General features: G+C 39.3%; 2 protein-coding genes across 2 annotated transcripts in view; one reads left to right on the top strand and one right to left on the bottom strand.

The window, feature by feature from the left end:
- Positions 1–842: 842 nt before the first annotated feature.
- Positions 843–3,870, top strand: LRRC10 (leucine rich repeat containing 10). Its single transcript, XM_023740818.1, has one exon. It carries the CDS (start codon positions 1,208–1,210, stop codon positions 2,045–2,047), a length of 840 nt encoding a protein of 279 aa, XP_023596586.1. The 5' UTR covers positions 843–1,207; the 3' UTR covers positions 2,048–3,870.
- A 5,595-nt stretch (positions 3,871–9,465) lies between these two features.
- Positions 9,466–18,707, bottom strand: part of CCT2 (chaperonin containing TCP1 subunit 2) — an 18,366-nt gene continuing 9,124 nt past the window's right edge. The window contains exons 11-16 of the mRNA XM_004386435.2: positions 16,760–16,879; positions 16,231–16,359; positions 15,924–16,027; positions 15,527–15,626; positions 13,723–13,864; positions 9,466–9,758 (exon numbers count right to left, since the gene is read on the bottom strand). Coding sequence (XP_004386492.1) covers positions 9,728–9,758; positions 13,723–13,864; positions 15,527–15,626; positions 15,924–16,027; positions 16,231–16,359; positions 16,760–16,879 — 626 coding nt within the window. The 3' untranslated portion in view covers positions 9,466–9,727. The remainder of the gene's footprint in view (positions 9,759–13,722; positions 13,865–15,526; positions 15,627–15,923; positions 16,028–16,230; positions 16,360–16,759; positions 16,880–18,707) is intronic.

Here is an 18,707-nt window from a genome sequence, read left to right as displayed (position 1 = left end):
ATCAATGAAAAGCCTTTGAAGAATGTATACGTTTGACCCAGTAACACTTCTAAGGACATTTCCTAAAGAAACTAGTGAATAACTGCTCATATCTCTATGAAAAAGGATGTTTTTAATAGTGACAAATTGTAAGCAACCTAAACATACATCCTTATAATGGACTACTATGCAATACTATTCTGTAGATACCTGCTAACATAAAAATATGCCTGTCTTAGTCATCTAGTGCTGCTGTAACAGAAATACCACAAGCGGAGGGCTTTAACAAAGAGAAATTTATTTCCTCACCGTAAAGTAGGCTACAAGTCCAAATTCAGGGCATCAGCTCCAGGGGAAGCCTTTTTCTGTCTGTCGGCTTTGGAGGAATGACCCTGTCATCCATCTTCCCCTGGACTAGGAGCGTCTCTGTGCAGGAACCCCAGGTCCAAAGGGTGTGCTCTGCTCCTGGCACTGCTTTCTTGGTGGTATAAGGTCTCCCCTCTCTGCTTGCTTCCCTTTTGTTTTTATCTCTTGAGAGATAAAAGGTGGTGCAGGCCACACCCCAGGGAACTCCCTTTACATTGGATCAGGGATGTGACTTTAGTAAGGGTGTTATAATCCCACCCTAATCTTCTTTAACATAAAATTACAATCACAAAATGGAGGACAACCACACAATACTGGGAATCATGGCCCAGCCAAATTGATACACACATTTTTCAGGGGACATAATTCAATGCATGACAATGCCCATGATATGTTATGCAAAAAAATGAGGCTCCCAAACAGTATAAATTAAAAAAAAAAAAATTTAAAAAAACTGATCGTTTGTGGCAAAATGTTTATAGTACTTATCTCTGGATGACAGGACTAGGGGTGTTTTTCACTTTATTATTTTACACCTTTATGTAATGTCTCAATGTTTTATCATCAGAAAAAGTAGTGAAGCTATTTTCAGCTTGAAATGAAAAAAATGTAGATAAAGGGGATTGGGCCTTAGGTGCTTGAAGGCAAGTATGTGAGTCAGACCTGGCCTCCTGGTCCCTGCCTGTTTGTTGGGGCTGTCACCTGACACTCAAGTTACTATCAGGAGCACTTTTCTCTGTTGAGATGACTGGCTGTTGTCACACAAACCCCAGGTTATAATGGGAGGGTACGACAGGGCTCCAATCAGTCTGCAAGCCAGCCCCAGTCTGTTGGCTGGGCTCACCAGGCCTGGGGCCTTCACATGGGGAACACCATCAGGGCCCTTGTGGCCTTCATCCCTGCTGACTGCTGCCAGAACTATGTGGTCGGCGACCTCCGAGAGATGCCACTGGACAAGATGGTGGATCTTAGTGGGAACCAGCTGCGTCGCTTCCCCGGGCACGTGTGCTCCTTCAGGGAGCTGGTCAAGCTCTACCTGAGTGACAACCACCTCAACAGCCTGCCTCCAGAGCTGGGGCAGCTGCAGAACCTGCAAATACTGGCCTTGGATTTTAACAACTTCAAGACTCTGCCCCAGGTGGTGTGTACCTTGAAGCAGCTTTGCATCCTCTACCTGGGCAACAACAAGCTCTGCGACCTCCCCAGTGAGCTGGGCCTGCTCCAGAACCTCCGGACCCTGTGGATTGAAGCCAACTGCCTCACCCATCTGCCAGATGTGGTCTGTGAGCTGAGCCTCCTCAAGACTCTGCATGCTGGCTCTAACACTCTGCGTTTGCTGCCAGGCCAGCTACGGTGCCTCCGGGAGCTCAGGACCATCTGGCTCTCGGGTAACCTGCTGACCAACTTCCCCCCTGTGCTGCTTCATATGCCCTTCCTGGAGGTGATTGATGTGGACCGGAACAGCATCCGTTACTTCCCCAGCTTGGCCCACCTGTCCAGTCTGAAGCTGATCATCTATGACCACAATCCTTGCAGAAATGCACCCAAGGTAGCAAAAGGTGTGCGCCGAGTGGGAAGGTGGGCAGAGGAGACTCCAGAGCCTGACCCCAGGAAAGCCAGGCGCTACGCATTGACAAAGGAGGAAATCCAGGAGCCACAGACACCTGCCCCACCTCTTCCACTGCCTCCTACCAACTCCTGAGGAGCTTCAGTTCTACATTAATGCCAAAGACCCAACTCCAGCATCTTCTGGAGACTTCTCCACTAGAGTGGAAAAAGATTGCTCTCAGCCATTTGGGGTGGTGACTCTGCCTGGGAGCTGATGAAGAGTTAGGCGAAATGCTGTAAATCCCACCAAGAAGAAAAATGTCTGGCCAACAGCATCTCTCCCAAAGGGCAAGTTGTGTGCTATTGGTAGCATGACAGTCCAGAGTGATCGTTACTTCTTTGTAAGAAAGTCAACCTCTCCAAGCAACATTTCGAAACACTGAAGACCAAGAAGGGCTGGGACACTTCGGCCCCTTCCACTCCCCAGAAGTGACTGGTCATGAGGCTGGTGAGCTCCTCATATAAGGTACTTGTTATAGAGCTCACCTAAAAGTTCAGGTAGCTGTCTCCAGCCCTTTGCAGGATATATTTTCTTTACTATACCGGGCAGTGTTTCGTTCTGTTGTACGTAGGGTCATTATGAGTCGAAACCAACTCTACAGCACCCAACAACAACATAACCATAAATGGTTTAAAATTATTGTCACTAATTCAGGCCACTTAAATGACATTTCTACCTTGTCAATCAGTCAGATTCACAGGGAAAAAAAGGTTTTTGTTGTTGCAAAGGCTCAAGATGAAGCATTTCCCCCAGCAGTTTCTGGCCTGCTGAGAAGACTCCTCATGGAGAATGCACTTTGGCTGAGTCCAGCTGCCACCTTAAACTTGACAGTGGCGCACGCTGATTTAGCTCATTTTCCCTAAAAGGTTTGGCCCAAGGTCTGCTCCCAACTGTTTACTGTCACTGACAACATTAGAAGTCACCTAAAGCCAAACTTCTCTTTGGCAGTGCTGTCTCCTTAAAGCCAAGCCCAGTTGTGATTCCTGGCTGCCTCCCCAGAGCAGTCCTTCTGTTTATTCCCGTTAACGAACCAGAGCTGAACTGAATCCCCTTCCATGGAGGGAAATCACGTTTGCAGAATCTTATTAGGTTAAAGGTACTAGGTGAGCTGTCTGTTCACTTGAAACAAACATTTGGCAATTTGAATTGCAGGCTGTAGTGTATAAAGGAAGTTTCTGCCTCTAGCTTCTGTCTCTGTGTTCTGATTGGTTTTCACTTTTGTTATGGATGGGGTCTTTGATGGTCATTGTAGAAACCTGAGTATTTTGGTCATTATTTTTGGAAGTATATACATTTTGACCTTTTCTCCTCCCCATGAAAATGTTAAAGCTTTAAAGAAATTGCTGTCAGTGAGTTAACAGCACAGTCTTGTATATGCTTGACTCTTTTCAGCAAACAAGGACATAAAGTGTTGTCTTAACTAAAATCCACTGAACTATTAAAATGTACTTTTGCCATAAAAGCATCTTCACTCAGCAGTTTGGTTCTAAAATGCCATTACACAGCAGACTAACTTCATGCATATTTTCCTACCGCGAACGTTTCTTGCTAGAGGAAGATAAAGTTAGGATATTGCATAATCTCCTATCAACACTTCTCAACCTGTGGAGTACCTGCAGCCCCTTGATTAGTCTTCCAAAGGGTGCTTTTAATCATTAACTGTAATAGGTTTCTACCTATAAGGCAAACGTTTGGAGATTTAACTCCTTTAGTAACAAGTCCAAATTTCTGCTAGACTGCTAGGACTTACTGTCTATTTTCTCATGTCTATTGATGGAAACCAGACTACGTTCAGCTGTTACTAGAAACTTTCTGCCAGCAGAACCTGCCCTCTGAGCTGTATTCGCTGCAGCGAGGAGCCCTGGTGGGGCAGTGGTTGAATGCTTGGCTGAGAACCCCGAAGTCAGCAGATCAAACCCACCAGCCACTCTGCCGTCGGAAGATGTGGCAGTCTTCTTCCATAAAGATTTACAGCCTTGGAAACCCTATGGGGCAGTTCTACTCTGTCCTATAGTGTTCCTATGAGTCGGAATCGACTCGACAGCAATGGGTTTTTTGGTTTATAGAGGCTGTAACTTTCTTTTGACCCTGTCTTCCCTTTCCCAAGATTAATGTGCCCACCTCTTCCAATGTAGCTGCAGGCTATTGCCATAAAACAGAGTGAAGCTAACTGACCCATATATAGCACTCACCTAATGTGCTAACTGGTTTGAATCAAATGTCAAATTGTAAACATTTGGCCCTATAGTGAAGCTGTTTTCTTCTGAAACAATCAATATACAACAAATGAGCAGTTCTCAAACAATATGGGTAAGTGTTCACTGCTGATTTTGCTTTCCTAAAATATTTTCACTACAGGTTTTCAATTAAGTTTATGAAGAATAGTCAATGAAATCTATTTCTGCAATAACCCTTCTGATGTCTCCTGGAAATTCTGACATAATTAGAAAGTAAAATAAGGGGAAAATGTTGAAGCACCAAATGTAACTCTTTTACTCATGATTTTAAAAGTCCTGAAACCCAAAATGTTAATTTATCAAAGAGGAAAATCTTTTTCATAAGTTTATATAGGACTTTAGCTTCTATAACTTTTAATTTTGTGCTAAAATGCAATGTTACTCTAGTAACATTGGGCTTGTGCCCTAAAAATCAACTGGGCTCAAAGCAAACTTTACCTAAAAGCACACATCATACACACAGTAACCCAGAGGTAGTATAGCGTAGTAGCTGAGCTCAGCTGGGTTCAAATCCCAGGTCTGCCACCAACTAGTCAGTTACCAAGGAGTCCCTGGGTGGTGCAAATGGTTAAGCGCTCCACAACTAGTGGAAAGGTTGGCAGTTCGAACCCACCCAGAGGCACCTGGGAAGACAGCCCTGGCCATCTGTTTCCGAAAGGTCACAGCCTTGAAAACCCTATCGAGCAGTTCTACTCTGAATACATGGGGTCACCATGAGCTGGAATCAACTCCACAGCAAATAACAAGTCAGTTACCATCTGTGTGCCTGTTTTCTCATCAGTAAAATGAAGATAACAGTTTCTTCATGATGGGGCACTACAAGGATTAAATGAATTACCGTGCATACAACTGTGCTAGGCACATGACAGCTAATGTTTACATAACATGTTCTTTTATTAAGTTCTACACCATGATTCACAGTATTTATATTTACCCTAAAATCAGTATAATTCCATGCTGGAATGAAAAAACATAAATGGCAATAGAACAAGGACGCTTTCTCCTCTCTGTGAATTAGTTCTTCGGGAATATTATCTATACTCCTGAGTATAAGAAATGTAATTGCAATGTAATCAAATGCTTCTGGTTTGCCTAAATAGCAAAACACAGACTTTGTAATTTTTAATTATGGTTTTAAATTGCTAAATAAGTATACTTTGTCTCATCCCTGTTATTCTAGAACTCTCAAAATCACCAGTAAATACTCATAAATGTAAGGTTACTTGGCACTTATCCCATACATGTCATGAAAGGAAAAGAGGTATGTGACTGAAGACATGGGTGTGTGTCTGCTAGACACTTTACTCTGTGCCTTATGTCACTGTAAAAAACGCACTTTTATATCACTACCACAGAGATTAACGCTCTATTTTTAAAAGAAGCAAAATTTACATAGATACCCGATCCTCCCCGATTGTGCACTTTTGAAAAACAAGCAGCAGACAGCACTCATCTTTGCATCCCCACTGCCTCGTACAGTTCCACCATGTTATTTGAATATTGGAGATTTACCATGCACACAGTCCACAGGTGACGGGGACAGGCTGACACTTAGGGAGCGCTGCTGCAGGTCAGGTACTATCCTCAGGGTCTTGTGTAAGTTACTCCATGTAATCTTTTCAACACCCCTTCGAAATGGGTTATATACTGCTCAAAATGAGGAATTTTAAATCAGGTTTGTCTTTATTCTTCATATTGAGAATCTTAAAAGTTCTACAGTTAATTCTATGACTAAAAAAAAACGGTTAAGTCCTCTTTTCACTTCTGTAAATGTTCTTATACAACAACTAGGAGGGCATAATACAAGGTAGGCTTTAGAAAAGGGTTTTGTTCAGAGTATATTCTGTTGACTTTTATCAGAGTCCTGGCAAGAAACTGCATGCATGGTTTGCATGCAGAGACTCTAACAAAGGGACTGTTCAGGAGGAGGCAGGATTAAGAGGAAAAACAATCAAGATAATGCAGGTAGTCACTGACTGACAACACATTCGAGTTATGACTAACTGCACTTACAACCATCCTTTACTTTGTGTATCGTTAGTAAAGTGTTCAATGTTGCAAATCATAATTTGCTGATGTTATCATTTTCACATGTTCACTTGCAGATGTTCAATTTTATGATTTAACTGTTCAGAATGCTGCCATATAGCAGGCTATGGCCTGGTCTGCAATGAAGTTGGTGTTGGTGTCGGGAATCGGACAGAAAATTGGGCAATGCTGAACTCCAATGCCATACAATTGACCTGTGCACACGCACAACAGTCACCAGGACTCCAACTTCACTGTTCCAACACTGACCCGACTTCTTGCAGAGCAGGCCTATAGCGGATCTTATTCAGTGTTTTGTACCATAAGAAGCATCAGTTGTTAATTGGAAGCAGTTTCTCTAACTGTAACATCTGCACTGCTTATACACCCAACAATGTCTAGCAAAAGAAGTCATGCCACTGAAAGTTTTGATCCAAAAAAGAAGGTAAGGAAGGCTCTAGACACGGATATAAAGATGAAGACCATTAAAGCCTGTGATAATGGGAAGAAAGCTGGCAAAATATAACACATGAGGAAGGACTGTCTCATTCCACCGTTTCGACAATCCTTCAGGACAATAGGATTTTGGAGGCAGGTAAAGGAGCGACCGACATAAAATCAACAATTTTAACAAAGAAACAAGGGCCAATCCATGAGATGGAGAAGCTGTTGATTTGGATAGGAGACCACCAGAAGAGGAGTCCTGAGTTTACAGACGATTCAAACGAAAGCACGCAGCCTTTTTGAAAACCTGAAGAACAGCAAGGAGACTACAGCAAGTAGGTTAATGGCAGCAAGGGCTGGTTTCATTGCTTCAAATGCAGATTTCGCTTACAAAACGTGTGTAACTGGAAAGGCAGGAAACACTGATGTTGAAGCTGCTGAAAAATTCAAGGATGAGCTGGGCAAGATGGAAAGAGGACAGAAGTTGTCTAAAAGTTTTATAGTCAAAGGATTAGCTGATTTTTTTTAAAAAAACTAAATCAGGGCTTCAGTTGCTTGAAAACATGGACCCAAACACTAATTGCTTTGCTAAAGTCAATAGGCAGATTCAGGAAGTACTGAGATGTTACCATGAGATATATGAAGGAAAAAAAGGACCACACAGAGAACTCTGATCTTCTGAATAGAAACACAGGGATAATCCAGATGATTCAACAACCTTCCACAAGTGGAGTTACTACAACTGACAAAATGTCAGTGTCATCCAACTCGTCAGAGTAAATTTTTATGATTTGTGTTATTTTTTTAAGTATGTATATATTAAAATATATCTAAGTTTATATGTAATGTTTCCAACCCCCAAAATAAATATTGGATTTATAAAGATACTGATAATAAAAAGCAATAATAATGAAAACTAAAAAGAAAAAGAATGAGGTATCTGACTTAAGTCAGAACCAACTTTTTCTGAATGGAACCCCATCCTAAGTCAGGGACTACCTATAGTGAGGCTTCCAGACACTAGCAATAGCAGAAGCTTCTACCACCCATAAGGCTAAATGAATAGAGAAAAGAGATGTTACTCAAATCCAGTAAGAGCTGACAGCCATCAAAAAGGGGCTGCCCAGCAAAAGGTATAGTGTTAAGTCTTGCAGAGGTACAGCTAGTGCTACAGACCAAGCGCAAAAGGTAGAAACAAATTCCCTTCTCCATATCCTGCCAATGTCTCCTGAGGTAAACTCACCAGAAAACCAGCCCACAGGGAACTGTGAGTGAGTCAGCAGGGGAAAGCCTCCAGGGCCTCTGAGCAGGCAAAAAACGGATCTCAGGTTGGGGAGGGCAAAAGGAGAATAACTGGGACACATATTATCCTCCTTCAAAGAAAAACTGAAGGACACTAGGGTAGATTTAAAACTCCTAAGCACTTAGACGATTTCCTATGCAGTGACAATAACTATTAATGTATACTTCAAACCTGTTTCCATGTCACAAAATTCTTGTGAAAATAAAGAAAAGCCCACTGCTTCCATGTCTGGTGTTTCTAAGTCAAAAGAAACTCCATCCTAAAAAGATTACAGGAATTAGAGAGCCTAGATTATACTGAACCTCTGTAACTAGTAACCTTTTTGAATCTGGCATTTTCTAGGCCTAAAACTAACAATCTGTAAGAATTCAAGGGAGGAAAGAGGCATGGATGTACTCTTGAGCATAACAATCTGTAATGTTTCTACCTCTTTTTACATAAAGTATTGCTAATTTTAACGATTACTGGTTGTAAGGCCTTTGGGGAAAATATGCCAAAGTACACTTTAGATTAAGATCCAGCCAGCTTCAGGCTATCTGGTTCCCCAGCAGAAAGAAAGCGGTTTACCCCACCTTTCCCAGTGAAACCTTTGCAGGTTTTCTCAATCCTGACAGGCTCACCTGTCCTACTTTCCTGAGCTGTAGGGGTCACAATGTAGGTATGATGAAGCACTTAAAAAAAAAAAAAGATATTACTAATACTACTAAAAGTAAAAAACAACTATCAGTATAATTCCCTTTGAAATCTACAAAACAGTATTTAAAATAGAAATACTTTCAGATAAAAAAAAGGTCATTTATCAATTTTTTTTGAAAATCCTTTTGCTGTTATGGGAATAAAAAACCCCTCCATGATGCTATCACAGATACACCCAATAAACTCATAACCCTTTAGGCTTTCTCATTTTGCTGTGCATTCTGCTATAAACTCATGTATTAATAGCCCCCAAATCTAAACTCTCCTTTATACCACCAAACTGAGTATATGCTTACGTCCATTCTCATTCTCTCTCTGGATCCATTTAAAAAAAATCAAAAACAAAAAAACCTACCAAAACAACAAAAAACAACACTGCTTAAGTCTTTACATCCATCTTCTTTAAGAGAATACTACTACCCTATAAAGCAGAATAGGTGCTTGAAGCAGCTTTTAACAGTCAATATTTATAAAATATGACTTTTTCAAATTTGAAGTAATAGAAACCACCATACTGCTTTCCAATGTAGGAGACAATACTTAGACCACACAAAATTAAACTAGTAGTTTATGGTACTTTCACTACATAAAATTAAATGGGTAATAAAAGTTACACGTGACTGAGCATATTTATGGCCCAGCAATGGAACCAAAAGATTAACATGTGTTTATAACATTTGGTTTGGGATTGTATTAATAGAAAAAATCATTTAATAGATGTCTAAAGTTAATCATTAGTTAAGCTAGAACTCTACTGAAAATACACTCATTCATTTCTACTTAGTTAAAATGATACAAATCAATGAGAGATAAGCACAAATTATTCAAATTTTTATTTTATGCACAGTATAAGACAGGAAATTTAAACTAAATTTTACGGAAAATGAAATGGCAAATAAATGAGACCCATGTTAAAACAGAAGGTCAGCTCAATGTCCAAACTTAAGGATGTAACAGCCAGAGATATACTTTGTTTCCACAGTCTTCAAGAGGTTGAACTTATTCATTTCAAACACAACTTCGTTATGAACTGGTCCAGAACTCAACAGCATGTGGGAATGCTTATTAACAGGGGTGGTGATCAGGGACACGTTTCCTATAAGGATTACAAAGCACACATTTAAGAAAAAAGTCAATAGTGAAAAATGAAAAGCATGATTTTAACCAAAATTTTATATCAAATAAAAGCACAGCTAGAATTCTAATTTTTTCAAAACCATTACAACACAATTCTTTGTAACAAGGGTGTTTCTACCTCATGACTAACATCCTTCAATTCTGATTTTATTAGTAAGGGGACATTAGAAAATCTGTGGAATGTGAAGGCACTGTTAAGTATTTAGCAGTTCTCAATTTCTCTTCCAAACAACAACCTACTTAACCGAAAAAGTTAATTCACATTTCAACTGATCTATGCGTTAGGAAACTTCATAAATTTGTCAAGGACAGTTACTCCTAACCAAAGTTATAAAATGACATGGTTTGAATGAAATCTAGATGAAAATGTGGATTACAATTCAGAGGCAAACAAACAGAGAAGAGACAAAAAAGTATAAAAAACAGACTCAAAGATCATAGCATACTGTAATCATATAAAGAAAGAGACAACCTGCCAATCCAGTAGTTTATAGGGGGAACTAGGGTACGACTAAAGGATGCTAACCATCGTCAATACGGAAAAAGTTATCAGCAGCTGCTGCAGTGCTGCAGGGCACTAATCTGGAAAATGAGTCCACTGGAGGTTAGTAAGGATTATAAAAAAGAATTTCACGATCCAGTCCCAGTCCAGGGAAGGCTGGGTTTAACAAAGTTATTCATGTTTCTTTACTGCAAACTACTTAGAATTTCCAATGTTTAATAGACACTTAAATCTCTAAGATGGCAACGTCAAACCAAATAAGGTATTACAATTTTACGAATGTATTTCAAATGTAATTCAGAGTGCTGAGTTATTGTGAAGATTTCTGAAGGCAAGTGTGGCTATGTGACCTTGTTCAAGCAAGAAAACTTTAGTTTTAGAACTCAGTTTCCTCTCGGATCACTCTGCTTAAAGCCAATAGAAAGAATGGCATTTTTTCATCTCTGATTACACTGCTTCCTAGAAAACGGTCAACTTCTTTCCTCATCAAATTTTCATTTCAAAATACGAAATACTCCCTATTATCCTATCCTACCTCCAATATCAGCAACAAAGAATCTCGGTATTTTTCAGTCCACCCCTCTTTCCACTACACCATAGGAGATTTAAATACCACAATTCATCTTCTCTCTCCACATCCAAATCACTGTTTTCTACTCTTTCCTTCATCTCATAGTTAGTAACCAGACAGCTACCATACAAAGAAAGCCAATGAAAAGAGTGTTGCAGGATTCTGCACAAATAATTCTTTGTAACTTAGTTTATTTAAAGGTATAATTTCCTAAAAATGTTCCCACTTTCCTCATTATTATGGATGAATTCTCTGTGCTCCTAATCCAGAACCAACACCCCCACTTCTTCTCTAGATATCCCATACCCTCTCAGTTATTTGGAAGACTGTTCTCCTCTTCTGCTTCAATATTCCCTCTCTACTACATTGCTCCCGTTTAAATATACTGAGTTTTCACAGCAAGACCCACACCCCCTCTAGCTACTAATCCATTCCTGCTCCCATTCACAACAAATTCCTTGAAAGAGCTCTCTATACGCATTTTCTCCAATAATTTTCTGGATCTCTACTGAATCTATTTCAGTCAGACTTTTGCCTCCTCCACTTCAGTAAAACTGCTTGTCAAGATTACTAACGGCCTCTACGTTGCAAAATACAATTTTTAAGGTCAATTTTCAGTCCTTATCTTACTTGACCTATTCACATCATCTTGACAGTTGATCATTCTTCCTTTCTTTAAATACTATCTTCAGTCGGCTTCCAGGATACACACTCCCTCCTTGTTCTCCTCCCACCTCCATGGCATTCCTTTTTTAAATGTTACAGAACATTTCAAATGCACATCAAAGAGAAAATTTATAATAAATCTTTATGCTCCCATCACACAGTTTTAACAACTACCCATAATTATTCCTTCTTAGTCTCCTTTGCTGGTGAGGTGCAGTGAATTACTTAATATGGCCCTTCTAGCCATACCACAGTCTTTGTGATTCCCATAAAATGACTGCATGGGACTATGCAAATACGGCACTTGTGGCCCACCAAGAGAATTAGACAACTTGCCAAAAAAGCAAATAAGGTACATGGAGCCCTTGTGGGGGAGGGACCATGCAAATAAGGTGCATGGAACAACTCTGTGATGAGGGGATTGGTCAGTTTTGCCATTCTGCTATGCTTAAAATGAGCCAATCCCAACAGCTGGAGTGGGGACATTACCACCACCAAGACAGAAGAGCCAAGATTGGAGCTGTAACACTTGAGAAGACATGAAACAGTGAGAAGCAGCTGCAAGCCATGTCAGAGAAATGGCAGAAGTAGAACTAGGTGACTAGCACGTGATGCCACGGTGGGCTTCCCAGCTCACAGAGTAAGGCAGCTACAGTGGGTATGCCTACCCAGGAGAGAGACAGCTAAACACCTTCAGGCAGAGAGCTTATTGGTGGAGTGCGGAGACTCTGGGTACTTATGGGCAGAGCTAAAAGAGCTTTGCAACACTTGCCCAAGCAGGGCAGAGACCAGGCTGAGGGACAAAAGCCAAGAGGGGCCCTGCACGGCTGAGAGGAGCTGAGAGAGCTGTCCCACACTGAAGGAGACTTTGCCTACATGATTCCTGATCCTGATCCCAAGTTGTAGCTTGTTGATCCTGATATTGAGTTGTAACCTGTTACTTCCTTAATAAACCCCATAACTGCTGAGTATGGTCTGAGAGTTCTGTATGGCCATTGCAACCAACTATCAAATGCAACAGAGAAGTAGAGAGTGCCGTGGGAGGGACAGGGACGGCTGGTGTCAGAATTGATAAAAAGGTTGGAGGGTGGAGGTATGTTTGACCTCCATCTCACAGGAATAAGTCTTGGGCTGATGCTGATTCTCCCCTGTGAAGTTAGAAGAGGTCCAATGCCCCCCATGCCATTTTTTTTACAGCTGGTTGCTCTGAATCTGTCCAAAAATCATCAGAGTTCTCCAGTGAACAGTCCGTAAAACCTCTTCCCTTCTTTAGCTACATTCATTGTCCTGGGGACCCAAACTGTCTCATAGCTCTAAACACTGTAAGTAGGCAGACAACTCCTAAATTTCTAACTATAGCTATAACGTATCCCCAAACTACAGACTGAACTATCCCACTGCATACTCAAGAGCTATCTCAAATATCCAAAACCAAAACCCCAATCTTCCCTCCTAAATCTCTTCAAGCGCCTTCACCATCTCAGATAAGAGAAATTGTTTCTCAGTACAAATACCTTGGATTATCCTTAGTTCTTTTTTCTCACACACCCTATATCCAATCCATAATCAAACTCCTTCTTACCATCTCCACAACCACCACGCTACCCCAAGCCACCATCCTCTCTCCTATCTCCCTTAACCACCAATAAGTAAAATGAACAGTTTTGATAATTACTAACAAAAGTAATTAAAATTACTGACTGAATCTTTAAAAGCTAAGCTATTCTGGAAACTTAATTCACTTTTGTGTGAATTTTTAAAAGAATGTGACATCTTAGAAAAGCTGCTCAAATAGGAACACATTAGGAAATCTTCACATTATATGCCTAAGAATGTCGATGTGGAAAAGCGTACCTAGATACAAAATAATTTAAAGACAATCAGTTCTTACTACCAGACATCCCAGCCCCAAAGCTCTTTGGTTCTTGACCTTTCCACGCCTGGCTCTTTGTACGTCCTTTCAATCCTGAGAGTTACCCCATGGCACCCATCCTCCTCTCCTCCCAAGCTTTTCTGGCTTAAATCTAAGAGTTGTGATTATATGTTTTACATAACTTGTATAATACCTTTATCTAGGCCAAAAAGGCTCCACTTTCTATCAACTAAAATCATCAAATATGAAACTACCTATTTTGTTTCCTTGTTAGTAATTTTTTCTAAGAATGTTTTAAAGTGCTGGAATACCTTGGTGCTGCTTTGATAATGTTGTCCACACGTAAAATCACCTCTGCTGCTTCAGCTGCACTCAAAAGAACTTGTCGCTTCACTTGGAAACTTTCTGTTATACCCAGTACTGCCATATCGCCAATGGTACCTTCCTTCATATCTGAAAAGAAAAAGTATTCAGTTTTTAAGAAGTATCAAAACCTAATGCCTTATAATAAAAATTAATCCTGACTGTCAACAAAATAAGATTATAACACCAAACTACTCAATTTAGAGCATTCCCACAAGCCTATAAAAGCACTTAAGAAAAGCCTTTTTAAAAATTTAAAAGGCCAACTACTGATCACCTTTATTAAGAGTACAAGTGTCAGATAATAAAAAAATATACAGAACACAAGATCACTTGTATTAATCTTCTAGCTATCTTTATTTCCATCCACCCATCCATAATTATTACATAAAACTTGCCCATCACTAAAGACCATGGCTTTTAAGAACTGGAAGAGAATTTGTTAAGTCATGTGAGAATCCTACTTCATATTCTGACAAATCATTATTAATCAGCTCTCTTGTCCAGTGACAGCATTAACTACCCTCTAAGATCATTCCTGTAATGTCCTGCACAGCTTGTAAGTTTTTTTATCTGAATTAAATCTGCCTCTTTTATCTATGGATCTAAGATCTGCCCTTAGGAATGTCAAAAATTACTTCCAAGCATTAGATTCAGGGATTCCCCTAATCTCAATGGATCCCGTAAAACTGGTTTCCATATGAATCTGAAGTTCTGTTCCCAATTTTCCTCCTTTTGATCAGGATCCATCTATTGGTTCCTGGATCAAAAGGGTCAGTAATGGTAGCCAGGCACCATCCATTACTTCTGGTCTCATAGTAATGGAGGTAGTTGTTTATGGAGGCAATTAAACCTACAATCCATTTCTTTCTCCGATTCCTGGGTCTCCTCCTTCCTCTGCTATTCCAGGCAAATAGAGACCGATTGTTATCTTTAAACCTCAAACCTCAACTATCCCATGACCAAAACCCAAACCAAACCCATTGCCGGCAAGTCAATTCTGACTCATAGTGACCCTACAGGACACAGTAGAACACTCTACAGGGTTTCGAAGGCCGTAAACCCTTACAGAAGCAGAATGCCGTATCTTTCTCCCACGGAATGGCTGGTGGGCTCGAACCGCCGACCTTTCGGTTAGCAGCCGAGTGCTTACTGCGCGTCCAAGGCTCCTACTATCCCATGAAACCATTGTTAAACCAAACAACATTTTGGCCCAATTAATAAATGCCTTAAGCATTGCTTTCTTACAAAGAAATTATCTATGAGTTTAAACCGAAAACGGTTCATCTAAAGCATAGGTAAGAACTTTAGGGGGAAAAGAGCCTAAATTAATGGTGATGAAGCAATACAGGTAGGGACAATGAGAATGGTGACACAACGTGATGTAACCAATGTCACTAAACTGTTCACACAGAAATTGTGAATGGATGTATGCTTAGTTGTCTGTATTGCCACCAAAATAAATATTAAAAAAAAAAAAAAGGTCAAAGAATAAATTTATGAGATTAGGAGTTAACCCTGATTGTAAATAAGAGACAGTCCACATATTATTTCAGAATTAAAATACTGTTAATGTATTTAAGCCTTATAATCATTATATACCAAACCAGTTAGAAATCTTCTAACTAGCTTTATACTCTCTGTGGAGTAACTTTTTTGACAGTGTTGGGAACAAAACTTTTCCCAGAACACATAATGGTTCCGAAGGCAACGGTCACAGGAGTCTTTTCTATGGTTATTATGAGAACTCACCCAGTCCAGCCGTTACATTGCCTTCACTGTGGGCAGCTCGGAGTTGTGCCACCAGAGCTGCACTGTCATAGCCTGCGTTGTCAGCTATGATGGTTGGCAACTATAAAATGAAAAAGACAAATGGTAACCACCTATTTCAGTGTAAGAAAGCTGATTTACTCCTAACTGGAAGAACAGCTATTTTTAATTATACAGTTGGAAAGAACGTAAAATCTGCTTCCTTGTAGTTATCGTTCACAAGATAAACTCCAAAATCAAGTTTAAAGGTGTTATGAAACACGTCATTGTCTTAAAGCCAAGAAGGTGAAGTTTTTGTCAGAACAAGAAAAGTATTCATTTTTAAAACTATCAATACCCACAAAATTTAAATTCAGATCTCTTATTTTTATTAACGTACCATTCTCAGTGCTTTAGCGTAAGACTCCACTGCAACAGCTTCTTTGCCAGGTGTTCTATTGGCAAGTTGTGTAACAGCATGAGCCATCAGCATCTCAGAACAGCCTGCACAGTAAAATTCCAGTAAAATATTATAATGCCTAGTTGTCACCAAGACACTGAACTACTGACTTCCTTTAGGATCTGTCAAGCATTTTAAAATTAAGTGGAAAGGCAATGTGAATAAAGTTTAAGAACCATTAAAACCATTTATGATTTATACTGTACTTTAAGAAATAAAATAAGCTGAGTATTTTTCAAATGCTTACCTCCTCCATAAACTGTTCTAGAATCCTTCACGGTTTGGGCAAGAACACAAAGAGCATCATGCAGAGATCTTTCTGCTTCATCTAAGATTTGCTGAGTGGCACCACGGAGAACAATGGTACAAGCCTCACCTAAAATTAAAAAACAATATTCTTATGGCACAACAAACACTTATTTATAAAACATATAACAGTCTCCCTTTTAAAATGCTAGGAAGGTGCTGGTTATATTATTTGGTTTTGAAAACTAGCGTGGTCCATTGTTAGATATGTCTTCACTAACAACCCACAGTCATAATGTTTCTAAGTTATGAAGGAAAATACTATGTTGAATATGCATTGTTCACAAAGGCAAGGTAAATATGATTTTGGCTGACTTCAGAAAAGATTTAAATAAAATATATCTCATGCTTTTCAAGAGTTAAGACTTAAGAGGGTATCATATTCTAGTAACTTCAGTAATTTTATTTCACTTCAACAGAATCTAGAAAGGATTTCGGCACCTTAACCAAGGTCTAACATAAGTGCTCACCAAGGGCTACCCCAGAAAAGTGAATGAGTTTGTCTTCTCCAATCATGACTTCCTCAATAAGTTTGCAACTTCCAAGCTTCACCAATTCTGGGTGATCAAAGGTAGAAGCAATTTCACCACCTATAAACATGAATATACTTCAATTAAATGCCATAACACGTTTAAAATTTGTTTTCTAACAAGCAGTAATGGATAGATAACATAATAACTAACATCTTTTAAAACTAATTGGTTACGATATGCCAGGCACTCTTTTAAAGCACTTCAGATGGAATGACTGACTATAATCGTCACAACAACCCTATGAGATATGTTCCATCATTATCCCATTTTACAAATGACAGAATTAGGATTAAGTCTTAATTACTTACCCAAGATTACACAGCCAGTACAAATATGGTAAGCTGGGATTCAAACCAAGCATCCTGGCTTTAGAGCTATACCCAAACACTGTAATACTACCTCCCAAAGGTTAAACTTGAGACTTTACCATTTACCTTTATGTCTGAATTTAAATTCAGACTCTCTTGTAAAATCCAGTCTAGAAGAGAGACCAAACACTTATGACACCTAGCACAAGACATGAAAATATTTAACTAGTCAACAACTGTACAGACGTTAGGAACTACTTAAAAGAGCACTTGACAGCTGCTAATTATTGCAGGAACCGAAATGTCTGAAAGTCCCTTTGAGGCCTAGAAAATGGGGAAAACTCAGAGCAAACAATTAGGTACCAAAAAGGTAAATTAATTTTATTCCTTATGTCTTACCTTCTATTCTTATCATCCACTCTGTAAGCTGAAATGGTCAGCCATTTCCTTTCCCAATTCTTAATTAGCAAGGGTTTGGTTCCATTTTAAAACGTTTATCTGATTTCTCTTAACGATGTGGATTCCATCTATTTTCAACCAACCTCTCTTTTCCTATTCCTTATGGATAAATCTGCTGAGTACTAAATGACACTATCATTTTTCTCATTCTATAATAAATTTATAAGAAAGGCTACTGGTGTTCAAAACTAATTTATATCATAATTTGCAGAGCTGAAGTTCTTTTTACTCTGGCTGGCAAATTCCTGAGATTGCTTTGAATTCTAGATGCAAGACATTATAGACATTTGGGCCAATATATCCAAAAATAAAGACTATCTGCCTTACGAGAATTTTCACTTAATCCTTCTACACCTACTTACAAGACATTTCTCTACATTTACAAGAACCAATTTCACACATTTTGACAACTAAGGCTCCACGGATGGAAGCCACCACAGGGTCAACTTTACAGTCATATAATTGGCGTGCTTGGTGCAGTAAATATTCTTCTGAGTACATGCAGCAATTTCATTTATCAAGTCCTCTATAGTATCAGCTTATTCCATGAATGTGACATCATTCACATTTGTTTTGTCTTTAATTTTCTTGCATTAAAGGATGAATTCTATCAACATGAGCATCAAATGTTTTGTGTTACCATAAACATGAAGTACACAAATGGCTTTAAAAAAAAAAAAAAAACTTTAATTTAAACAAGTAAAGTGCCACTACTCCAAAGTAATTAATGAAAGGAAAATAGCTACTTAGATCAGGGGAAGACTATGCTTCTCAAATTATTAGAAGTGGCTTAAGAAGTTATTCTGAGACCAGTTCTACTCTCTAAATAGTATGCTTTAGTTTCTTCTAATGCTCATGGCAGTTCCAAACTTTGCACCCTAACTCCTAAATCTCATTTCTCATTCCCAGATCCCAAACCAACTTTCCAGCCTATTCATTCTTCAAGAATGAAGATTAGAGAAAAAAGGCTGCTTAACTTAGTTTTTTTAAGGGCTTAGAGGTTACTTTAAAACCATTACATTGACCAAAGAAGACATTCAAGTGGCCAACAGACACATGAGGAAATGCTCGCGATCACTAGCCATTAGAGAAATGCAAATTAAAACCACAATGAGATA

Source organism: Trichechus manatus, unplaced genomic scaffold, assembly GCF_000243295.1.
Source record: "Trichechus manatus latirostris isolate Lorelei unplaced genomic scaffold, TriManLat1.0 scaffold00164, whole genome shotgun sequence".
In the NCBI taxonomy this organism is placed as follows: Eukaryota; Metazoa; Chordata; class Mammalia; order Sirenia; family Trichechidae; genus Trichechus; species Trichechus manatus.
Note: the sequence above shows the minus strand (reverse complement) of the source record. Positions and strands in the feature narration are given on the sequence as shown.